The sequence below is a fragment of the Neophocaena asiaeorientalis genome, unplaced genomic scaffold, assembly GCF_003031525.2.
Source record: "Neophocaena asiaeorientalis asiaeorientalis breed wild unplaced genomic scaffold, Neophocaena_asiaeorientalis_V1.1 scaffold251, whole genome shotgun sequence".
NCBI lineage: Eukaryota > Metazoa > Chordata > Mammalia > Artiodactyla > Phocoenidae > Neophocaena > Neophocaena asiaeorientalis.
The window spans coordinates 9,926,084-9,950,716 of NW_020173377.1; the positions used below are offsets into that span (position 1 = coordinate 9,926,084).

The window sequence follows — 24,633 nt, forward strand, 5'->3', positions numbered from 1 at the left end:
TTTTGGAAAACTGTTAAGAAATGGAAATTCATCTCCGTTTTATCATTAAAATATTTTTAAAGAGACTGTGCTCTGAATGAGATTTTTGCGTACGAATGTTTCAAAACCCTCTATGGTGAAGCATCAAATGGAAACTGAAATGATCAAAAATGTATTTACCCCCTTCTGTGATCTTATTATTTCATGTAAACCACTGTGATTTCACGCTGAAATAATTATCATTAGTCCAAGGCACACACACAAGAACAGGGGGAAAAAAAAGCTACGTTCAGGGTATGTTACCTCACCTTCGTGATCCTTTACATTTGACTGTATACACGCATTGTAAGAGAAACTACTTCAATTAACTACAAAGAACAATACTGATTTGCATCCAGATAATGATCACAGGACATATTTAGAAAGAGCCGGAGGTAAATATTTCTATTAAATTAATTGTGGCAAAATTTTATTTAATTAAACCATAAATGAAATTGGTAAGGGATGCGATTAGCACAGTGGTACCCAAAAGCCAGCTTTTGAAAGTTTAATGCAAAGGGCGTGATGGCTCTTGCAGTATATTTGCATGGCAAATACATAAAGTATTTTTCCAGTCTGGATAAAATATCAAATTCCTTTTTATTAAATTTCCCTTTGATGTCTGAGTGATAAATTAACCAGGCATCCCAAAGTGATTTCACCGGTTTTTCTTGCCTGAGATACTGTTTTAGGAATCACCTTGTTTTATACACAAACTAATATTTTTTGTGTTAAGGAAGTTCTGCAGCTTGCCAATGAAATGTATTTCAGTGAGCTGTTTGCAAAGGAGAATCATTATGTTTTCTTTTACCTTTACCATCCTAATTAGTGTTTTCAACTGATAAATGTGAAGCTGTAAGTCCATCCGGTCCGTCAGCCAGGTACAGATCACGTTCATGGAGCTGCTGTACCATTGCTGAAAAAAAAGACAAAAGTTCTCCAGCCAACACATCACGGAGCATTTAAAGAACAGAGACGAAACAGGCCACGTGTGAGCACCCTGCTCTGTTCCAAGAGGAAAACAAAATGGTTAAAGAGAATTTGAGAGCACAGAGATCATGAACAGTAATTGACGCAAAAATCACGAGGTACCAGATCAGCCGAAAAGAGATCGGTTTGGACTTTGAATAGAAAACAGAACTCTTCCACTATACACACCTCATATACAATCGATTCATAAAGACCACCGTTTGCTCTTCTGATTCTCTTTTTTGTTGGTTCATTTTACTCAGTTGAGATTTAAGTCACTGTTTGTGTCCTAACGCCATTGCCTCGGGTGTCCACGACGATGGGGGCTTCTCCACTGAACCAATCGATGCCACGTGCTACTTACCTTTTGAAAAAATCCAGACCCTGTCTGCTTAGGACAATTCTAGGCGTCAGGCTGAGAGCCTGAGGAGTTTAGGGCAAAGTTTACCTACATTTACTCTAGAGGGGCATTCGGGTAAAGACAATGAAGGAGGGTTTCTCTTTAAGGGCCAAATTATACTCTGGGCAGCTTATGTGGCCTTACGTTGGCTGTGCAATCTGTTTTAATCTTAACACCAAAAAATTATGGAAGATGAGAGGAAAAAAAAACATCTACAAATGAGCTCATTTCAAGCTGTTGAAATCATACTTCCCCTTAAGGGGGTTAAATTTTGCTTCTTGTCTGTGAAAAATGCTTGAAGCTGTGTCACTTTAGACTGCCACCCCTGTGGTGCACGGAGTCTCTGGTGCGGTATAATTTTGCAGTACTGCTCATATATTCATAAATCTCACTCGGAGACATATGAACTGTGTTATGAAGTGTCAGTACAAAAAAAAAAAATCTAATCTTTTAAACTTCACCAGGTTTCATTACGCATTGCCGCTTATACCAAACAATTTACAAATAAAATGAAAAGGTGTGGATGGACCTATATATTTATTTATAGGGCATGTATATGAACTGTGCGCAGAAAAGATGTAAAAAAAAAGTGGTTAGAGAATTGAAACGCTGCATACTCTCCTGTTAACCAACACGCACACGCACACACGCACACGCACACCAGTGGAGATTTGAAAAGCATAAATAAAAACATGTTTCTGATGGTAACTCCACCCTTTCTCACCTAAAGATCATCCAAAATCAGTTTATGCCTAACACTCACAGTTTTTCCGAAGCCTTGTTTCTGACTTAATTTCTTTAAAAAAAAAAAAATTAATTTGGGTTTTTACTTGCAAGGTAGAACTGCCAAGTTTCACCTTGCAAGAAACGACACAGTCTCAGCCATGGCGTTCAGAAGCCCTCTTTGCAATCTTTCGTTCCTAGGCTCTTTCCTCATCAGAGCCAATTGTGGCTCTCCTTGGAGCCCAGCCGCAAACAGAGACCACACTACCCCAATCAAGGCAGCACTGCAGCCTCACAGCCAACTTCTGCTCTTTTAAAGATCACGGAGGCGAAACTGTCAGTTTCAGGAACCTTCTGTCCCTCCCCAAGGGAGCAGGAGGAGTGGGGGGGGGAGGGATTTTTTTCTTGAGATCTGCAGTTCACTCCACGTAGGGAGCGGGTTTGCCCTGGTCAAGCTGCTTCAGGCATGGACAGGTTTTCCCCTCTAGGAGTGAGAACATTTCACATGTGGAGGTGTTTTTGGCACCTCCTGGCTTCGGATTCTGGAGCTCTTGATGTCATTGCATCTGGGTTTGTTAAGGGGCTAGGGACAGGAATATGACTAGGTCATGGGTGTTTCTATAGCCCTACTTTACTCTCAGCTGGGGGACCTCTCGTGTTTACCCCAGGCCTCAAATTCCATATTTACTAACTTATTCTGACATGAAATCTGGGGGCTCAAATAATCTATTTTGAGAGTCATGAGCAACGCCCCCTACCCCCGACTCCTACCTCCTGGGGTTGGAAAATGACCTTCAAAGGAACCTGGGTGACCTCCTGGCCAAACCTACAAGACCAGGACCCCACGATGAGTGCATCTCAGGGACACAAAAGAGGAATGTGGCACTCTGGCTTCTAGGCAGAGGTGGCATTTTGCTTTGGCTGTGACAACGGGCAAACCAGCGCTGGCTTCTATCACTGCCAGCAAGCCTTGTGCAACATGCCTTTTTTTCTTTGCTGAGAGATATGCCACCTTTCAGGGGAAAAAAATAACGAACTCCCCCCAGCCCCCATTTTATATAAGTAATTCCCATTCTTGTAAATGGCTTTTGGCTATTAAAAAATAAAAAGGGAAAGGTAGACTGCTATCAATACTCTTTCTCTGCTGTTGAAAGGGTAGGGCGGTAGGAAATGCATGTAGCGATGGATGGATCAGCGCATCACGCTCACAGATTCCCACCCCAGGAGAACAAGAAAGCCCTGGAACATCCATGCTTTTTCTCCTGGATCTCACATCTAGCAAAAGAAGTGTAAAAAATGTATGATGCCCCATTGGCTACACATTTCAAGAGGCAAAAGGGAGTAAGTCACGCCTTTCCAAACCTTATGCTCAGTAGATGAAATTGGAGGCACTCTTGGATGAAGCACAGCGCTAACTTGGTTTTCCAGAAAGGCGCTTAAAGGCACTTGGATGTTGGAGAAAGCAGGAGTCACTGCCTTCTAGAACTTTAAAACATTAGAGGTGAAGGGGATCTTCCACAGAGCTCCTCCTTTGTAGAGGAGGAAACAAAGGCCCAGAGAGGTGAAGTGACTTGCCCAAGGTCACACAGCTAGTGAGTCCAGAAATGGCAGTTTCCCAGGATTAGGCACTGGAGTGAAAAAGCTGATCACCTAATGACTCCTCCCTAGGAGGGTGTAATAATGCACTGGACACGAGAGCTGATCTTGTGTATCACTTCCCAACTGTGCATTCGGGGGTATCACACTGATATCTAGAAATAGGCCTTAGTGGGGGTTTTTACCCTATGGAAATTGGCAAATGCCACAAACCAGGGCATTCTCCCTTCCAGAAAGCCAGTTGTTATAACAGTCAGTTCACAGTGCTTATTAATCAGGTTTGCTTTATTTGAGATCGATGCTAATACAGTAGATCTGTTATGATTCTTCAAAAGAGGAAATTCATCAAACATTTTAAGTTCTCCCCACTTTGTTTTGTCTCTGGTTCAGATATGCCTTTTCCAGAGACAGCCTGATACCTGGGCACTAAAATTTTGGTAAAATGCACTCTAAACCCTTAGAAATAAAAATTGTGAGCTGATGACATATACTAAGTATTTAAGCATACTCACGACTCCTTTGCTGCCTGCCCTTAATTCAGGTATATTAAATGGAAACTTTCTACATAAGGTTACTTTAAGCCTAAAAAAGCCCTAGAGAAATAAAATCCCCAGTACCCTGGGTACCTCTAAAGTATGTTCTCTGGGGATAATTCTGTGAAGGTGTTAGAGTTGGAAGCCAAAAGGACGCCCGTCATAGCTCTGGCCTGCAGGAACTTCTTGGGTAGTTAAAATCACCTGAAACTAACATGACATTGTAAATCGACTATACTTCAATAAAAAAATTTTTTTTTCATTGAATGCACAAAAAGAGAACCTGGAAGGTTGATCTAAAACAGTGCCATTTAATTCTTTTCCTTCCCTCCCTTCCCTCCCTCGCTCCCTCCCTCCCTTTCTTCCATCATAGTTGTTGAGAGCACAGGCCTTACCTCTCTTTTGCCTAGGTTTGCGATCTTGGGCAAGTTACTTATATTCTCAGAGACTCATTTTCTCAGTCAGAAAATGGGAATTAATCAGCCTTTCATAGGCTTTTTGATACTAAATGAATTAATGTTAATAAAGCTCACATCACAGTACTTGGCACATAATAAGGCCTCAATATATGTTAGCTACTACCAAGACCACCACCACCACCAGCATCGTCACAATTCTCACATCACCGTCACCACCACCATCTTCGTCATCATCACCATTAACATCACCTCTCTCCTCTTTTTCTCTCTCTTTCTCAACCCAAGAAATACCACAAAACAAGGAAGAAAGCAGAGCAAGTGACCAGAGAAAGGCATGCAATGGTGGAAGAAATTATTCCTATTGGAATATCTCTGGAATCATATGCAAGTCTTACAGGACACATGACTAGCTCAAAGTAATTCCACTGTAAAGTTGTTTGTGTTAGATCATCACCCAAACCTAGAAAACCATCCTGGGTGCATTCTACACATTTAAAACTATACTGACCTAGATTTATATACTGGATTCAAAGGATTCAGACAAATAACGAGTGATTTTTCAAACCCTGTGTGGATAAATTACAGCTTCAGCTTGGGCTGGCTACTTATTAGCTGGATAAACTCAAGCAAGCTACTTAACTTTCGGACCCCTAGTCTTCTCTTGGGGTTAACACTTACTTCATAGGATTACTGTGAGTGTTAAAAGAGATAATTATGTAAAGTGCCTAGCATAGTGACTGTCACATAGTAGGCACTCAATAAAATTTAGCCTGTGCTGTTATTTATTTTTTTTTAATTAATTTATTTATTTAGGGCTGTGTTGGGTCTTCGTTTCTGTGCGAGGGCTTTCTCTAGTTGTGGCAAGCGGGGGCCACTCCTCGTTGCGGTGCGCGGGCCTCTCACTATTGCGGCCTCTCTCGTTGCGCAGCACAGGCTCCAGACGCGCAGGCTCAGCAGTTCTGGCTCACGGGCCTAGTTGCTCCGTGGCATGTGGGATCTTCCCGGACCAGGGCTCGAACCCGTGTCCCCTGCATTAACAGGCAGATTCTCAACCACTGTGCCACCAGGGAAGCCCCCTGTGCTGTTATTATTACTCTCAAAAACATAACAGGTATCCTTGTAATATACCGTACAGAAGAATTTTCTTGATCCATTTCCAGTAGAAATTAACTTGCCGATAATCGGGCCACACATTCTGCCCTGCAACTACACTGACTTCATGCAGAAGAATCGTTATACGCAACATGTCTCTCTGTCATGTAGGGGCTCACTACAGCTAGGACTGGGGTGAGGCGGGTGAGGCAGGATCTTGCAAGTGCAGGATCGGATTCTGCCTTTAATGAACATTTTAGTATTTTGTTCATCACGGATTTTTTGCATTCATTTTGATTTTTTTAACATATTAAAATATGTATTTGATTACTATATTTTCTGGCTCCTCCTTAAATTTTGCAACTGAGAAGTGAATCATTCACCTCTCCCTAGTCCCCCAGGCTTGGGTTCAGTTTCCCCTGGGAACTTTATCCTTGGGAAGTGCTGCAGGATTGTGAGACAGGATGAATACTGCACACCTCACGGGACACTATAGGGTTCCCAGAAAATGGACTTTCACTTGGATTTGGATAATCCCTCATCAGCAGGATAGAGTGTTCCTCCAGTGATTGCTGCTGCCTTTATGCCTCTGTCATCACAGCCACCTAGATGAGTCTAAATTCCCTACTCCCACCCCTATCTTGATGTTAATTCAACGTCCTAAAGGGACCTTACTGTTAATGATTCATTTGTTTTTGGAGCCAGCCACATCGCATACCTGAGTGGCAACGAAAACAAGGGACAGAGGCTGAAAAGGAGACAGAACCACTGGATGTGTTTCCATACTCATTAATTACAAGGGTAACATACCCGCGTAACTTACACAACCCCCCATCAGACAATACCATTCCACAGGACTTTATAGAGTCTCAGTTTTTAACAAAGTCCTATTTTGTACAGGATTCCTAATACACACATACATACACATTCACAAAATTAATAAAAATAGTTACCTACTCATTGAATACCGAGTCCTTACAATGTACAAGCACTGTGAAGAGCACTCCACAAGCATTGTATAATTTCATCATCGAGTTGAACTCTTAAGAGTATCTATAAGGGGAGGGATGGACTGGGAGTTTGGGGTTGGCAGATACAAACTATTACATATAGAATGGATGGACAACAAGGTCCCACTGTAGAGCACAGGGAACTATATTCAATGTCCTGGGATAAATCATAATGGAAAAGAATATAAAAAAGAATGTGTGTGTGTGTGTGTGTGTGTGTATAAAACTGAGTCACTGCTGTACAGTGCAAATTAACACAACATTGTAAATCAACTATACTTCAATAAAAAATAAAATTAAAAAACAAAACAAACAATAGAGTTTCAATATTATTAACAGCCCTGTTTTGTAGATGAGAAAAAGGGGCATAGATAAGTTAAATAAGTAGCCTGTGGTCACACAACTAGTAAGCAGTGGGACAGGCTTCAAGTTGGTTATTTACCACTGCATCTGTATGAGCTGTCACATTCAGCTCAATAATTTTAAAAAGCAATGGCTTGTTTATATAGAAACAGCTCTAGTTTCCAGGTGCCTTTTCAGCAAAGTCATTCAGCTCTGAACTTCTCAAAGGACAAGTGTATGGGTAGGATAATGCTCTTGGATCTGTCTCCCTCAGAGCCCAAGCTTGGCCTGGTGTTGAAAAGATTCTACTTTTTTATGAGCTTAGAAAGTCACTAGGCAGAGGGAGGGGAGTCAGGGGTTTTCCCACGGAAAACCACTCAACAGCCTTAAAGAACTAATGGATGAGAGACAATCATTGCTGACTCTTAAGGGAAATGATTAGAAAGTTGGATGGGGACGAGAGGTGCCATTTCTTAGGTAGCATCAATGTATTTATTAATCAGAAAATATATTTATTATATAATATGCATATTCTGTTTTACTTAGAAATACTTTAAAACTTAGAAAAGTTGTAAAAATAAAGTAGTATAAATGATACCCATATACCCTTTACCCAGATTCACCTATTGTTAACATTTTACCGCATTTGTTTATTGTTTGAAAATATATATATATATTCCAACATATATATATATATATATATATATATATATATGGTTTTTAAATTAAAACAATTTTTTTATTGGAGTATAGTTGATTTACAATGTTGTGTTAGCATCAACGTATTTTTAATTTCCCCCGTAGCCCTACCTAATCTCTTCTTACTTTCTCTTCGGTTGGTAACTCAGCAATTGCTACTAAAAGAAAATTCTCACTGTGGGTAGTTTGAGTTTTCAATCAGAAATACAACTAGAAATATTGCCTTGGTCACAATGAAGTGAACTTTCCTAACAGAGTTTTGGAGATACAGAAGTTATGACATTGATACAAATTTCATTTCTGAAAAATTATCCATTATAAGTTTTAACATTTTCTGTGAACAGGGAGAGTAAAATAGAACCTTGGGGAAATTCAGTTTCATGTGTAATTAAAGATGTCACCAGAAGTGCTAGAAGAGAAATTTTAGGCAGAGTCACAAATCCAATGAAAATAGTTTAGTGCAAAACTCAGTTCTTCCTGTGTTGCTTTTTTCTTTAAAGAAACATTTTATTGAAGTCTAACATGCGTATACTGCAGTGTGTCACTTTTAGCAAAACACACGCACATACACACACCTTCTGAACAAGACATGCTGCCCCGTGCCTACAATGGAAGGTAATATTTAGTCCAATATAGTGAAAATGAGCTTTTAGAAAATTTGGTATTTCACCTAAGGACCAATAACTGCACCATGCACAAACACACATCTTCACACACTTTCTTTGATTAAAAACTGTGACTCAGGGACTTACCTGGTGGCGCAATGGTTGGGAGTCCACCTGCAAATGCAGCGACACAGGTTCGAGCCCTGGTCTGGGAGGATCCCACATGCCGCAGAGCAACTAAGCCCATGCACCACGACTACTGAGCCTGCGCTCTAGAGCCTGTGAGCCACAACTACTGAAGCCTGCGCGCCTAGAGCCCATGCTCCAAAACGAGAGAAGCCACCGCAATGAGAAGCCCATGCACCGCAACGAAGAGTAGCCCCCTCTCGCCTCAATTAGAGAAAGCTCGAGTGCAGCAATGAAGACCCAACGCAGCCAAAAATAAATAAATAAATTTATAAAAAACAAAAACCTGTGACTCAGTCCAATACATCCTGAGCATGAATGATAGTTGAAATTCACAAGGACCTGAGTCTTATGGTTGGCTTATTTGCAAATATATATTTCCTTTGAAACTGGCATGTTCATGCTATATATGCCAGGGAGGCAAAGCTCTCAATGCCTGGGCAGTTCATGACTGAAGTGTAAATAGTTGAGTCTTTATTATCACCTGTAGTCTTGCTTCACAGATGAGGAAACTGAGGCTCAGAGAAGTAAGGTGTTCTAGCAGCTAGCAAGAGATGGAACCTGGACTCAAGAGGCTGAGAGGCAGTACAGCCTAGTGGCTAGGAGAATAGACTTGAATCAGGCCTGTCCTGTGTTTGAATCTTGATAAATCCCTTAACCTCCCTGTGCCTCAGTTTTCTCATCTGCTAAATGGGGATGATAATAAAAACCATTTAGGGTTGTTGTGGGGATTAAATGAGTTAATATGTGTGGTGTGCTTACAATAGCGCCGGGCACATACTGAGTGTTACCTGTTACTATCTTAGCCCCGCTATCCTACCCTGCTTCACGAATAAGAAAGAGTATCTCCCTAAGTGCGAGCTCTTCAAGGTTGTGCAAAGCTTTCTAAGCAGCTTCCATTCTTCAAAAAAGATCTGAGCAAAAAGGTAATTTGTAACCTCTTGGTAACCAACCTGAATTTCTGGACTGAAGAAACACAGTGAAACCTGGAAGATTTTGATCTCCTCTTTGGAAAGTACCCTTTCTCCAGCTCAACACAGCCACACAGCAGAGAAACTGCCGCAGCACCTTGCCTCGACTGTCTAATGACGAAAGGACATTTTATTTGTTGGCAAGGGGGCAAAGAGGAAGATAATACTTTGACCACACCCATGTGACTAAGTTCTTCATTTTGCTTTTTGTGACAAAAGTGGGTTATTATTAGTTAGGGGGAAAAAAAACCCACAACCTATGTAAATGGCTGTATTGAAATACTGTAATGAAATCTTTTACATTTGAAACTTTCAATGCATATTTCTTCCTTACAATTTGGGTAATTTAAGAGCATGTGAAAAACTTCATCAGGGGTTTCTCCACGCTTCTACCAAAGTCCCCACAGCTTCATTAGCCTGAGCTGCAATTCCACAGCTTCACAGATCTCTTTAGGGCTAAGGATCACCAGGGACCTGGTTGTATTTGGTGTTCTAATCCGGATTCAGAGAGGGCTTGACAAAGAAACCTTGGCATGTTCAAGACATCTGTGCCATGTGGGCACAAACGAAAGACTGCACGCAAGTTTCAGGGTTTGTCAGAGCTCCCCAAGGGAGCTGATATGCCTTTCTAAGGGGGCATATCATCTGAGTACCTTAAAAAATGGATACGCAGTTGAAAGATGCAATCTTTTGCCTTACTTGAGTGTTACTGTAATTCAGGATATGATCCACCAAAACAATTGCTCCTAGAAATGGGTATTTCCAGTCACAGCTTCAGGACGCCCAGCTAAAAGCACAAAGACACCGAAGATAACCGACACCAAAATCAGAGGGTATAGATAATCAGAATAACCTTCCAGGCTATCTCAAGTGTCCCTTTTAGTAGAGGCTGGGTTTTTTTTAAAAAACATTAATTCTCTGGTTGCCTAAAAACCATTTCATTGAAATCTTTATGAAGCTGTCTTAGTGCCGTGGCTTTTCAAGGTTCTAAACTCTGGATCGCATCCCCCTGAAAGTCTGATGCAATCAACACTGAGGAGGAAGTCAGAGGCTCCTTGCTGAAACCGTGGCTCCAGAGACTGTGGTAATCTACAACCTGGTGTGAAAAGCACCCACAACTCTTTGCCTTTAGCTTCTTCTCATAAGGAAGAGGTAGTGCAAACGAAATAATTTTTTTAAAAACTTTGATTTAAATTGCTACTGCGTAAAATGTTTGCTTCTTCTATAGGAACGTGTAGAATTTCACATTTGGGAGCTGTTTTATTTTATTTTATTATTTTTATTTTTTTAGCAATTTTATTTTTAACCTCCTTAGAAAGAGCCTAAATGATACCTTAATATTCTTTTACTAAAATAAGCAGTTATCTCTTCAAGACGAAATTTCAACTCTCTAAACCCGGAGAAATATGAAATATGGAGGAATATCCAGCAACAAGTGTCTTTAGCAATGATATTTCAAATGGATGATCAAAATGATGACTGCGTATTTGGACTCCTGATTTAATGCATTGCAGCCTTCTAACCAAGTCATTACTATCACTTTTAGGTGCCTGGGAGAAAATACAAGGGAAGTAAGAGTCCTGAAGGATCCTTTCTGAAAGTAAATCAAGCAGGAGAGTTTAATACAAAGCTTAGCTTATACAGGCTATACCGGGGTCTCTCTCTCTCTGGAAGGCACATTCTCTGTTTTTGTTTGTTTGTTTGTTTGTTTGTTTGTTTTTTTAATGGTTTGAGGAAGTTGTTGACAATCTCAGTAAGCTTTCCAAGCTACCCAAAGCCAGACCAGAAACAAGTTCGTCGCTTCTGAATCAATCAGACTGTATGAAATCCAAGAAGTAACAAATCCCCTTGTATCCTGCCCAATATGTCTCAATATGGTGGATGGTCACCTGCAAGGAGATGTGATAATATCCAAAAGGCTTGCTTTCCTAATACTCCTAAGATATTGCTGGAAAGTTTACCACCTCTGAATGAGAAAACTAAGTCAAAGATCAACGGATAGATATTTTCCTAAAGACAGAAAGGCAAAGGATGGGAAAGCAGAGGCACGAAAGTGAATTTTCAACTGCGAACGCGATCTCAACTTACACTCAGATACCGTTCTTCCACCATTTCCACAACCTGAGTATGTGCTGTTATAAAAAGATGGAGATCCAGCAATTCCACTTGTGAGCACAGATGCAAAGAAACTGAAAGCAGGATCTTGAAGAGATATCTGCACACCCATGTTCAGAGCAGCGATATTTGCAACAGCTAAAAGGCAGAAGCAACCCAAGTGTCTATTGACAGATGAATGGATAAACAAAAGGTGGTATCTATACACGATGGAACATTATTCAGCCTTAAAAAGGAAGGAAATCCTGTCACATGCCATCACATGGAGGAACCTTGAGGATATTACGCTAAGTAAAATAAGCCACTGAAAAAGACAAATATTATATGATTCCACTTACATAAGGTGTCTAGAATAGTCAAATTCATAGAACAAAGAACGGTGGTTGCCAGGGGGTGGGGTGGAGGAAATGCGGAGTTACTGTTTAATGGCTATAGAGTTTCAGTTTTGCAAGAGTTCTAGAAAGTGGTTGCACAACAGTGTAACTTAACTCCACCGAACCGCACCCTTTGAAATGGTTAACCTGATCATCGATTTTACGTTATGCTTGCTTTACCACAATCAAAACAAAAAGAAGGGAAATGCAAAATTGCTCCCTTACTGAATAGGAAACTTTGCTAAAGAAAGCACGGCTAGGTAGCAAGGTACATATTCTAATCTGGAACACCCAACCGCGTTTCACAAAAAGCCAAAAAATTACGTGCATGAGGAACAGGGGCATTTCATCTAATCCCAGGGCTGAGACAATTTCTCAAGGCCGAGTTCTGCGACTGCAGAACAAAGAACATATCTGGTAGCATTTGCTCAGTCACTTATTGGGTTTATTTAAAACATGCCACGGGGCCAACATTTCTAAATCTGTGAAAGAGAATTAAATGAAGCCCAGAGATGAGAACTGAGAATCCTCATGGAGGATTGGGTCCAAACAACAAGAAAGGATGCATTTTTCACACTGCGTGATGCGTCACCTCATATGTTTTCACGGAGACTCCCCCATCCCCTTCCCGCCCCCTGATGTTCCACGCACAGATTTGATCAAGCAGCACTCAGCCCTGAGACCCCGGTTCCCTCTGCCCAAAAGGGCAGCGGCTCCCCCATGCAGAATCACTCCCCCACCCTACCCCGCAACAGACTTATTAAGGTTTGGAATGTGTGTTCAGGAAGCCCCTATTTTAGGAAACAATTAAGTAGAATTAGGCTAATAAAGCGAGGCAGGCAAAGCTTTTGCCCTTTGCTGAGAAATAACTCCTACATGGAACAGTTATGCTAATAAAAATCATGTATTTCTTAAATGCCTCCAAATGATCTTTGCACCCAGCTCAGCAATTAACACTGCCCCACGGAGGAGCATTTATTCCCCAGGCTAAGGAGGATTAATCTCCGTGTTTGCTCGACCAATGTCTTCCTTTGGTGAAAATACAGTATGAGGCTTTTTGGGCTGGAAACAGAAATTTCTGATTTCTGCAAGCAGGAATTTCACAGGAGGCTTAATTCCTTTCTCATCTTAGAGGGTGGCAAGGTAGACAAGGAAGGGCTGGATGCCCCCTTCCAGGCCCACATGGAGGCCCATGCCAAAGACCTTCTTGGGCCTATCCTTGACCCCGAGGGAGGAAGGGAAGACCTTACTTCGGGTAGCCTGGGCTTCATCTACTGACGGGACGCTCACCCCCAAATCTCCAATCCCACTCTCCTTCTCACAGTAGCCATTAAAGGGCCTTCTTCTGGGCCAGGAGCTACAGATTTCCCACCTCCAAGCCTGGGCAGGAAGTGACCGCTGGGCAAAAGGGGGACACAGACCCTCCCGTTGGACGCTTTGTCTCCTTGACAACACCCCAGCTGGTGGCCCGAGGAACAGACTTAATTTCTTTTCTTTCTCTGCCCACCCTCCCTTCCCCATACTTCTTTCCCTCTTTCTCTAGATGCAAACGTACGACATCCAACATAAAGTTGCCGAAATAGCAATCTTGTCTCTGAATATATAAATCGCAAAAATTGATATGAATAAATCTGCAAGTAGCACACTGATTGTGGCACATTTCATCAAAAAACGGCGCTCGGTTGCTCGGTGGCTGGGGAGGGAGGTGGTGTCATTACACATACAGAAAAACATCTGCAAACTCCCAGCTTCTTTACTTAGAACTGAATGGAGGCATGACCTCCTGTTCCTTGCCATGAACCCTGAGTTCACACTCATATTTTACATGTTACAGGAAGCCACAGCTCGCCCCAGGGGCGCTGCAAACAGACACGCAGAAGCCAGATGTAGTCCCCCCACCCCCAGCTCCTTAATGCACCTGAAGAAGCCGGCAACTCGACATTCAAAAGCTGACATGCTAGTAGCTTAAGGTCACTTCAGATTTTGTAAAGCGGAGGACAAAACCAGGAATGCTTCTAGGGCTGGGCTGTCAGCGGGGAGGCGGAGGGATTACAAGAAACCTGTGACTCTGCCTCTTTCTGCCTTTGCTGGTAGTTTTTTTGTGTGTGAACAAGTGCCATACAACAGATTGAGCCTCCTATAAAGGCCTGAGACTGTGCAAGGGCCTCCCGCTGGGCCTCAGCTGTGCTTGCAATTAGCAGTAGGCACGGAGTGATTATTGTTGGGGTAGCGGATGGCAATGCGAAGTGACAAGTTTTATGGGGGAAGTTGGGAGTGGGGATGCTCGGCAAGTTTCTCTTTCTTTCTTTCTTTCTTTCTTTTTTTTTTTCTTGTTCTGCAAAATCCCGTCCTTGGGCGGCTGCAACCTCCCGTTGCAGTGAAAGGTACTTCCCCCCACACCCATTCATTCAAAAGAGCCTGAACAAAATTGGTGAAAGAATATTTTTTCTCGGTGCTTCAGAATGCAGGTTTTCTAGGTCAGAGCTTCCTGGCTGCCCTATTTAATGTCAGAAATACCCATTTGCCTCAAATTAGCAGAGATCTGGGAGCTGAGGGCAGGAGATTAAGCATACAAAATTACTCAGCAGGTGACGGTGGGGTGGATTTGAGGGTTGAGAAGTCTTTAAAACTGACTACAAGACATTATATACTTCTGACAAAAGAACATAGTAATCCTACCTGCTTGCTTTAACCACTGTTGTTTGCCTATTATTATGTGCTTTAATGCTCATGAGAGCAAAACTAGTGCTCTGATACTACTCAATTACCATAGTAACTCACACCAGTGACCTCTTATCTCAAGGCTCCCAGCCCAGCTGAACCAGTCCAAAGAGTTTGTGTCTTTTTATTTATTTAAACGGTGACATATACTTGGACTGGAAAGCTCCAGAGGGAGGCTACTCCTCTCTTTGTCCAAGATCAGAACTTGTTCTGAAATTTTGAGCAAGGCCTTTTCACCTTTGGAATCCAAGGTGGTTCTGAAGTTTATGGATTGGAGGCTGTGGGACGACTTCAAAAACATCATGAAGACACAGAACAGTGCCCAATAACAAGAAAAGAACATGTGTGCATCAAAGACCAGCAGCCTCCCAGAGGCACAGAAAGTCATGTTCCCCACTTGGGCCTCCAGCTCTCCTCTCCAAAGTTTGGGAGGTGGAAAATGGGAGCCTCTTACTGGGGAACATTGGCTATTTTATCCTATCAGTGGGGCTAAATGCAGACAGGACAAAGCAACTACCCAGAGGGACTTAATCTCAAGTTTTTAATTTAAAAGGAAATAAAAGTGATACTAGCATTAACATTTTCCAGCTTTTCATTTTTTCCCCTGGCCTGTGGATGTCTTTGTGATGCATATATGCATACGGTATACTCTGTCTGAATACTACTGGTGATACAGACTCATAGGGTTACATTAACATATTAAACGCTCTGACAAGTCCTGTAGTAAAGAAACCCACTGAACTTTGCTTCCTATTTTCCAGCTGTATTTGACTATAGAACCACTTGCCATGAGCCTCCTAGTAACAGCTTTCAGGGTACTAACGTTCCATTGAATCCACTTTGGAAAAAAATTCTATAGTGACATTACTAATAAAAATGAACAATAACAGTAGTAAAAAATAATGAGAGTAAACATTTAGTGAGCACTTTTTATGCGCCAGGCACTATTCTAAGCAGTTTATATGGATTAAACTCATTTAATTCTTCTAACAACTCCAGGAGATAGATACTTTTTAAATCCTATTTTACACTTCTCTAGCATCATATTTATATGAATTCATTCTCCATGAAAAAGAGAGAAAAGGAGATGTAATCCATACGTAATAAATCGGCTTTTAATGTTCATTCTACTTTTCCTGCTTCTGACTCTCCAGAGATCCTGAAGCCTGTGAGCTCCCCAAATACATGTTTTTTTTCCTATAACTCCAGGCCCGATTTGATAACAAGTTAAAGGAGGAGCGAGGCATGACTCCCTGCAAAATCCTTCCACCTTTGAACTTAAGGTACCCAAATAGAGAAATATACCTTTCTCCTCTGTCTCTTTTGATTAGTCTCCAAAGCCCTGCTGTCCTGAAAGAAAGAATCCAATTTAGGTATCAAAATTAGATCTGTGCTTGCCTGTACACAACATGAAAACTGCTGGACATCTGAGTAATTGAATAAAAATGTAACTAGTAAAAAAAATAAAATAAAATGTAACTAGTGGTCAAGCCCTGAATGAAAGATGGAACATGGGCCCAACACCAGCTGTTCTAACACCCCCTGGCTGACCAGCGGGACCTATCACAGCAAATCAGGACACACTCGTATTTGGGACTTTTGTTAACTAGATGAGTTTTTTTTAGCAAATGTCAGAAGCTGATACCTACCTTTTGGCAAACTGTGATATTTAAGGGAAAAAGAAAAAGCTCTCTTATGTACCTGGATTTTCTCAGACTATTTCGTTCTCCAAGAGATGTAAATAATGAGCCCAACGTGATTAATCCCCAGTCGGCTTCTAACCAGGCCTTGTCTGCTGCCTGGGCTGCCCAGGGCAGGTGTGCAGTTTGGACATGAACAAACTCACCACGGTTAACAATACCTTTTTCTGGGGCCTATTTTTCTCTGGATATGTTGGGGATTTAGTCCTGGGCCTCCCTGTGCATTGAGAAAATGGACCCCCATGCCTTTAGCCTCCGTCCTCTCAAAGGAACCTACTGTTTTGAGAAAATGTATAGTTACAATCCAAATTCACACTTTCAAGTCATCTCAATCCCTTAAAGCTCAATTATGTTGAAAACGAAATTCTGGTTGTGGTGGCACATCTTACCACCTATTATCCGTGTGAGAAGGGTGAACAATTTATCTGAAAACTATTCTCTGATACGCATACAAGGGCTTCAGAGGGAGGAGAGAGATTCATCCTACGAACTGAGATCAGATTATTCACGAACAGCATCTGCCCACCCCCCGACTGCTTCTTAGGTACGGGAAGTGCATTGAGAGTTAACTGCATTAATTCACAAGCAGATTGACGTAAGCAACGGAATGAGAAATTTGCATACCATATAGAAATGATTATAGAAATCATACTCTAAAATAAGGATTGTAACTCACGTACTGAACGGAAAGATAAAGCGGAGTGCCAACTTTGTCTTTTTAAAACAGGGTTGGTTTAATCACATTAGGGGCTAATTTCATAATTTGCACATATTAAACTTTCTCTAAAGTCATGACTCATGAGAGTTTTGTAAGTCAAAGTTGAAGCTCTTAGGCAGGAAAATTTGCATTGACTTCAGGGAGTTTTTATTCTGGGCAAGGTTGCTTTAGTCCCTACTCTCAATATTAAAAAACAAAACAAAACAGAACAAAAACCATGGTCTGTACATTCACATACTTCCATGTTATTCCATGGAAAACATTCAGGTAAATAGGCAAACAGTATGCTGCTGGTTCAACCGCACAGCTAGTTTCCCAGCAGAAGATGACAGGATACTCGTATACAACCCAGGAGGCACAGTCCAGAGCCCTCGGGATTCCAAGACAACAAAAGCCAACAACTATATTTCTATGGTTCCAGAACCCTTTTCCAAAGTCTTCTAAGCAGTTTTAAAATTAGATCCATGTCTGCCCTAGTGAACCTGGGCTCTGTGGGGAATGATTTCTCATAAGGAAGGGGTATGATCTTTTTAGGAGCCAGAGATGGCATCCAGTTTCCAAAAAGCAGTCAACGAACTGGACAATACTCAGATGCTGCTCCAGGAGCGCTGGGTTTCAAAGAGAAGGCGGTGTCATGAACACAGGAGAAAAGATGGCAGGGGGACTGGTGAAGACTTCTCACACTCCTAGGAGGAAACATTTAGGGGTGCATGGGGACTGCCCCTATAAAGGAGATCAGAAGACAAGTTCTGATGCCGGGGGATCAGAGATGAAGAAAAGAAAGACAGAGTGCTGCGTTTTAAAAGTTAACATGTGTTTTCACCGCGTACAGCTACGCTCTGTTTCCCAATAGCGCCCTTTCCTCTTGCTTTATTTTTAATCTCTGGAAACCATATTCCCCTCTCACTACTTCTCACTGAGTGTGACTCTTTTTTTTTTTTTTTTTAACCTTTCTGGGAGTGGGAAAAAACCCTCACATTTGCCAGATCGCTAACACAAACCTCATCCTAGGGAGCCCGTCATCCCACCTCTGGAAAGGGCATAAACCTCAGACCACTGTCCTTACAGAAGATACTCATTTGACCCTGCTGGGTACTCTCAACATCTACAGATGGTTTGGGATCCACCAGCCAGGAGAGAAGGCTGAGTCAGGTCCCCCGTTGAAGCATTCAGACGGATCTAGGACCTGAGCAGATAGAGTTAAACCGTAAATTAGCCATGAGTTAATATGTGCAGGCTGGATCCCTCTGCCTTGCCATTAATGCTTTCCGTCCACAAGGTCCCTCCGCCTTCTCCACCCCCCCTTCCTTTTTTTGAGGCGACAGAATAAGAAATTAAACACTTGTGGGTTCATTCGAAAGAGTGAATGAAATTGAATAAGCTCTCAGTACTTGAGGCGCACAGCGAGTGCCTGAATGGGGCAAACCTCCTAAGTTGAATGGAGTGTCTTTTGGGACCAATTTGTCTCTTTTCACTCTTTATTCTTCCCTTTTTGCTGACAGATGTACAAAGGCGGAACTGCGCCGTGCAGCTTATCCGCAGGCACCCACAGCAGCTGTCACTTTTGTCGAGCAAGTTAATCAAGCAAATGCCACCATATCCCACTTTCTATAAGGAACAACATGTTATAGACAGTAGTCTTGCTAGAAAGAGACTTTATTTTAACTTTGATTGGCTTGGCCCTCCCAATGCTTCCCCCCTTCCCCCCCCAAAAAAAAGAAAAGGAGGGAGAATGGGGGATTGTGCCCAAGCCAAAGATTTGGCTATGATCACGTTAGATTTAATAATAATATTGTGCGGGAGGCTGAAGACTTGATTCGGCGTTCTTTCCTAGGGACTGAAGGATGCCCTGGGTCTGGGGTTTTTTTGAGCACGATATTGTTTGCACTGGACTGTTAGGCCGTGCGTCTCAAGTCATAAAGAGAAAAGCTGAGGGCAGAAAATAGTATTACGCCACGGATGTTTTGGATTAATTTCATTCTCTTTTCCTTTGTGAAGCAGGTTGCGTTATTTACATATTTCTTTTGATAACCCCCCTTGCCTGGCCAGGCTTACAAAGACTGCACGAAACACAGAATAGCATGTCTTTGTGCATCTTGCCGTTAGTGAGTTCTTTAAGCTGAATGCCCAAATTTATTTCTAATGTGCACCAACAGAGGCAAACAGGCCTCCGTGTCTCTAATTCTCTGTAAGCCAAGTGGGGAGCCTTTAAAAGAATTCTCGCACGTCCACATCCTCCTGTGCTGCAGTCACGACTAGTTGGTGATTTCCAGAAACCACAGGCAGGAGCGAGCTTCAGTAAATGGTGTACAGTGTTGACCTCAGCTGCTACCCGTGAGCCCGCACTCACTTAGGAAACTGAATGCCCAAAGCAGACATATTTTGAATACACAAACTCTTCAGAAACAATGCATAGAGACAACCTTCCAGGGGCCAAAGGATTTGCTACTTTCAAGGGTTGGCTGACAGCTGACGATCTATCTGGAAAGCTCTTTAAAGCTGAGAGAATAAAAAAAATAACTCCTTCCTTTCCTCCCTCCCTCCGTCCCTCCCTTCCATCCTTCCTTCCTTCCTTCCTTCCTCCCTGCCTGCTTCCCTCCCTCCTTTCCTTCCTTCCTTTCTCTTTTATCACCCTGTCACATTGTTGATTGTAATCTTTGGCTGGAAATAAGTCAAGGAAGGGCTTTAGTGAAACCAGATTGCAAACATTCACATCGCTGACATCTTAGGCATTATTGGATAATGACCACGTAATGATTTAGTTGCAACTACGTTTGTATTAGGCATGGATTTTATAACCATGTTATTTTGTAATTCTGGATTACTGTTCCCCTCCTGTAAAGCACTGCTGATCTGGGAAACTTCACAGTGTCGCTGAAAACATAGCTATGTGGGTAGGTTAAAAGAGTCCACAGGGCCTCATAGGAAAATCTTGGGCATTGTTGTTGAATTACAGCACTGTGTCAAGATTTGCTTAAGGAACTTAAGCTGCTACCCTAAACCATTTGTCAACTGTCTGCGATGAAATGGTATTGTGTTACCATTGTTCCCCCACCCTAAATAAACCACAAAACTTTATTCTTATGGGATAAGAGATCTTAGACAGAACACAGAGGGAGATATAGACTGAAAGCTGAAACCCACCCCTTAGTTGGGCCTAGGCAGAAGTGTTTTTTGCGGCACATATGGTATGCAACCTTCCCCACTGTGTTGTGGTCCCTCTCCTCTGAGGATGGGGTTTCACCCTGAAGTGGGTATAGGAGCGCTTCCTGGGATCTCCCACTTTTAGGTCTAGGATCTGCTGGTGTCGCTGGAACTCGAGCCTGGTGACAAAGTCCTTCCATTCAGGAGAGGCAGGGTTGAGTTTTCCTTAAGGGGTCTGCCTGATTAGCTATGCGACTCCCATCATTGTTAGTGGACAAGCCATGACTAATAAGCCACTTTCTACCAGGGGGTCACAATCGAAATTTCTGTCTTGAGTACTGCTGTGGTACCAAGCACGAAATAGTGACATCGCTACAGTAACATCCCCGGTAGATGAATGTGGGATGCAGAGAACTCACTGGAGTGGGGGATGGGGGCACATATTCGAAGAGTGTAGGTTTTCTGGAAAGACATCATGGTTAGGTGTCTGTTCTGCAACAGAAAGGTAGGAGTTTGATCTAGGATTGATTACTTCCCAGCCTTCAGAATTTAGTGAAGTCAATTTACCTCTCAGCGACTCAACTGCTTTATCTGTAAAAACCTATCTCACAAGGAAGTTATGAGAGGTACATGAATGATTACATTTAAGTGCCTAGAACAGTACCTGGTACACAGATGGTACCCGATCAATACTGGCTCTCATCAGCCTCAATAGCTATAAAATGGTGATCATTAGCTACCCACCTCCTAGAGCTGCTAAGAAGACTTAAAAGAAATAACGCCTTTAACAAGATGATGTGGTTATTGCTAATGTACCGTCAGAAAATATACATAAAAGAGGTCTAAGGAAATTTTATCGTAATTATTAAACAGCCATTTATTAAACCCCTCAATTCATGGGGTTCTTTCTCCTGGTTTGCATTTGTCTTTTAGGAGAAAGCTGTCCTTTTCCCTCCCTCCAAAAGTCCTCTTTGGGATTGAATTAAAAGAGCAGCTTTTAGAATGTGTTTCTGGCTAATAAACATTTGAGCCCATCTTCCTCATGGGGTATGATAGAAGGATCACTGTATTTGGAGCGGGGGAAGTCATTAGTAGGGCAATACTGGATAAGTCACTCTTTTTACGTCTTCATGACTGGATAGTGTCACTTGGGGTTAAGTAGGGTAAAGCCAGAATCCTGAAAGATCTTGACGCAGAGAATTAGATTCTGTTTCAAACGCTCAGTAAGGCAGAAAACAGAACTAAGACATTTTAGAAAGTGTTTCAAAAGTAGGGGTTGAAAGAGAAACGGTTTTCCAATAAATCTTCAAATTAACCAAAAAACCAAATGGGCCAAAACAATTCATTCCTCATTAAATTAACCAGAACGGGGGTTTCCCTGGTGGCGCAGTGGTTGAGAGTCCGCCTGCTGATGCAGGGGACGCGGGTTCGTGCCCCACTCTGGGAGGATCCCACATGCCGCAGAGCGTGAGCCATGGCCGCTGAGCCTGCGCGTCCGGAGCCTGTGCTCCGCAACGGGAGAGGCCACGGCAGTGAGAGGCCCGCGTACCGCAAAAAAAAAAAAAAAAATATTAATAATAATTAACCAGAACACTATAGATTCAAGGCTTCCACAAAAAATCAGGTGACAATTGCAAAAATCCATAGTGAGACACTTAAAGGATTTAATTACTATTTTTGACTTAGAATTTGAAATAGAAAATATCCTCAACAAGGTGCACAACATAGGCTAGGGATTCATCAATACTTATTTAACACACAGTTACTGAGGGTTCGCATATGCTAGAATACGGAGGGGGGGATGCAACGGCGAATCAGATGGATGCTATCACTTTTCTCACAGAGCAGGAGATGGAAAAGCCAGTTTCAAGAGATGGTGTCCCTGGGACCTTGGGGTCCTGGGCAAGCTCTTTCTGGACCTTAGGTTCCTCTCTTAAAAATGGAAATAATAGTACCTTCTCCTATCTTTTGGTATGGTTGCTATAGATATAAAAATAAAAAGGTTATAAAGTTGTTTTGTTGGACACAAGGAAAGAATTAATAGAAACAGTAGAACTAAACATGTCTTTCGGTATCTTTTATTGACTAAGTCAGGATTCATCAACTTTGCAATCGTTGGAATTGGGGGCCAGATAATTCTTTGTCATGGGAGGCTGTCCTGGGCAGTGCCATGTTTACCATCTGCTCATTAGATGTTGGTAGCATCCCTCCCCACTAGCCCCTGAGTTGTGACTGTCAAACACGCCTCCAGACCACTTCCAGACAAACTCTGGGTGGACAAAATCATCCATCGTGGAGAAACACTGCTCTAAATCAGTGACTCTTGATCAGATTAAACCCTTGGACTTGTTTAAAAAAACAGATGCCTGAGCTCTATCTTAGATCCACTGACTCAGAATCTGTGGCATACAGCTGGGATGGATACATTTTTAAAATAAAAAATACATATAAATCCCAAAGCTTCATCTAATTATGACAAAAACATCAGATAATTAACAGAGGGGTAGCCTACAATATATCTGAGCAAGATTCTTCAAAATCTACAACGTTATCAAAGAGGAGCCTAACGTGACACACAACTAAATATAATGAGATATTATCAATAGGATCCAGAACAGATAAAGGACATTAGGTGAAACTAAAAAAGTATGAGTAAACTATGGATTACAAAAATACATAAGTAATTCTGATGTACACCCCTGGTTAAGAAGCACATATTAGGGACTTCCCTGGTAGCGCAGTGGTTAAGAATCAGCCTGCCAATGCAGGGGACACAGGTTCGAGCCCTGGTCCGGGAAGATCCCACATGCCGCAGAGCAACTAAGCCTGTGCGCCACAACTACTGAGCCTGCGCTCTAGAGCCCGTGAGCCACATCTACTGAGCCCGCGTGCTACACCTACTGAAGCCTGCGCGCCTAGAGCCCACGATCCGCAAGATGAGAAGCCACCGCAATGAGAAGCCTGCGCACCGCAACAAAGAGTAGCCCCCACTCGATGCAACTACAGAAAGCCCACGCGCAGCAACAGAGACCCAACGGAGCCAAAGATAAATAAATAAATAAGTAAATTTATATATTAAAAAAGTAATCCTCTTAAAAAAAAAAAAAAGAAGCACATATGAAAAGACAAAACAATACCTGTTAATATAGAAAGAATTTAGCCCTTAAGATTACGGAGCAGATAAATGCCGACAAAGCAAATATCCAGGTGCGTAGATTGGAATCACGATAACCCGGGTGAAGCCATCACCTGTTTAAGTTCTGAAAGGACCTCTACAAAGCACAGTCCGGCCGAGGCTGCTGAAGCTACCGTGTTGGTGAGTGAGGGACGCTCCCGGAGGAAGCGATAATGTCTCCCTGCAGAGTACCTAAACATAGAACCCTGTCTCTTCCTCTTCCCCAAATCCTAGATGTCTGCCCCAGGCTGCCTCCTCTGGGGCACTATCTCTGGGGCTCCATCCCAGTGGGACTTTGTTCTGTCTTAAAGCAGATTTTCTTAAGGGAACCCTCCTACACTGTTGGTGGGAATGTAAACTGGTGCAGCCACTGTGGAAAATAGTATGGAGGTTCCTTAAAAAACTAAAAATAGAGCTACCATATGATCCAACAATCCCACTCCTGGGCATATACCCAGAGAAAAACTCTAATTCGAAAAGATACATGCACCCCAATGTTAACAGCAGCACTATTTAGAATAGCCAAGACATGGAAGCAACCTAAGAGTCCATCGACAGATGAATGGATAAAGAGGATGTGGTATATATACACAATGGAATATTACTCAGCCATAGAAAAGAATGAAATGATGCCATGTGCAGTAACATGGATGGACCTAGAGTTTCTCATACTAAGCGCAGTAAGTCAGACAAAGACAAACATCATATGACATCACTTATGTGTGGGATCTAAAATAGGATACAAATGGACTTATTTACAAAACAGAGACAGACTCACATACACAGAAAACAAACTTATGGTTACCAAAGGGGAACGGGAGTGGGCTAGGGATAAATTAGGAGTTTGGGATTAGTAGATGTAAACTATTATATATAGGATGGATAAACAACAAGGTCCTACTGTAGAGCACAGGGAACTATATTCAGTGTCTTGTAATAAACTATAATGGAAAAGAATCTGAAAATTCGCTCTATATAAATGAATCACTTTGCTGTACACCAGAAACTAACACAACATTGTAAATCAACTATACTTCAATAAAAATTAAAAAAAAAAAGATTTTCTTTAGGGATCCTGTAGCACACCTGGGCTCTTTGTTACTTGCTATTATATTCTCTGACC

General features: G+C 42.1%; 1 protein-coding gene across 1 annotated transcript in view; it reads right to left on the reverse strand.

Moving 5' to 3' along the window:
* Positions 1–24,633, reverse strand: part of CADPS (calcium dependent secretion activator) — a gene marked incomplete at its 5' end in the record, with an annotated part of 468,533 nt that overhangs the window by 2,745 nt on the left and 441,155 nt on the right. Inside the window, one exon of the mRNA XM_024746317.1 lies at positions 830–934. Within this exon, the coding sequence (XP_024602085.1) occupies positions 830–934 (105 nt within the window). The remainder of the gene's footprint in view (positions 1–829; positions 935–24,633) is intronic.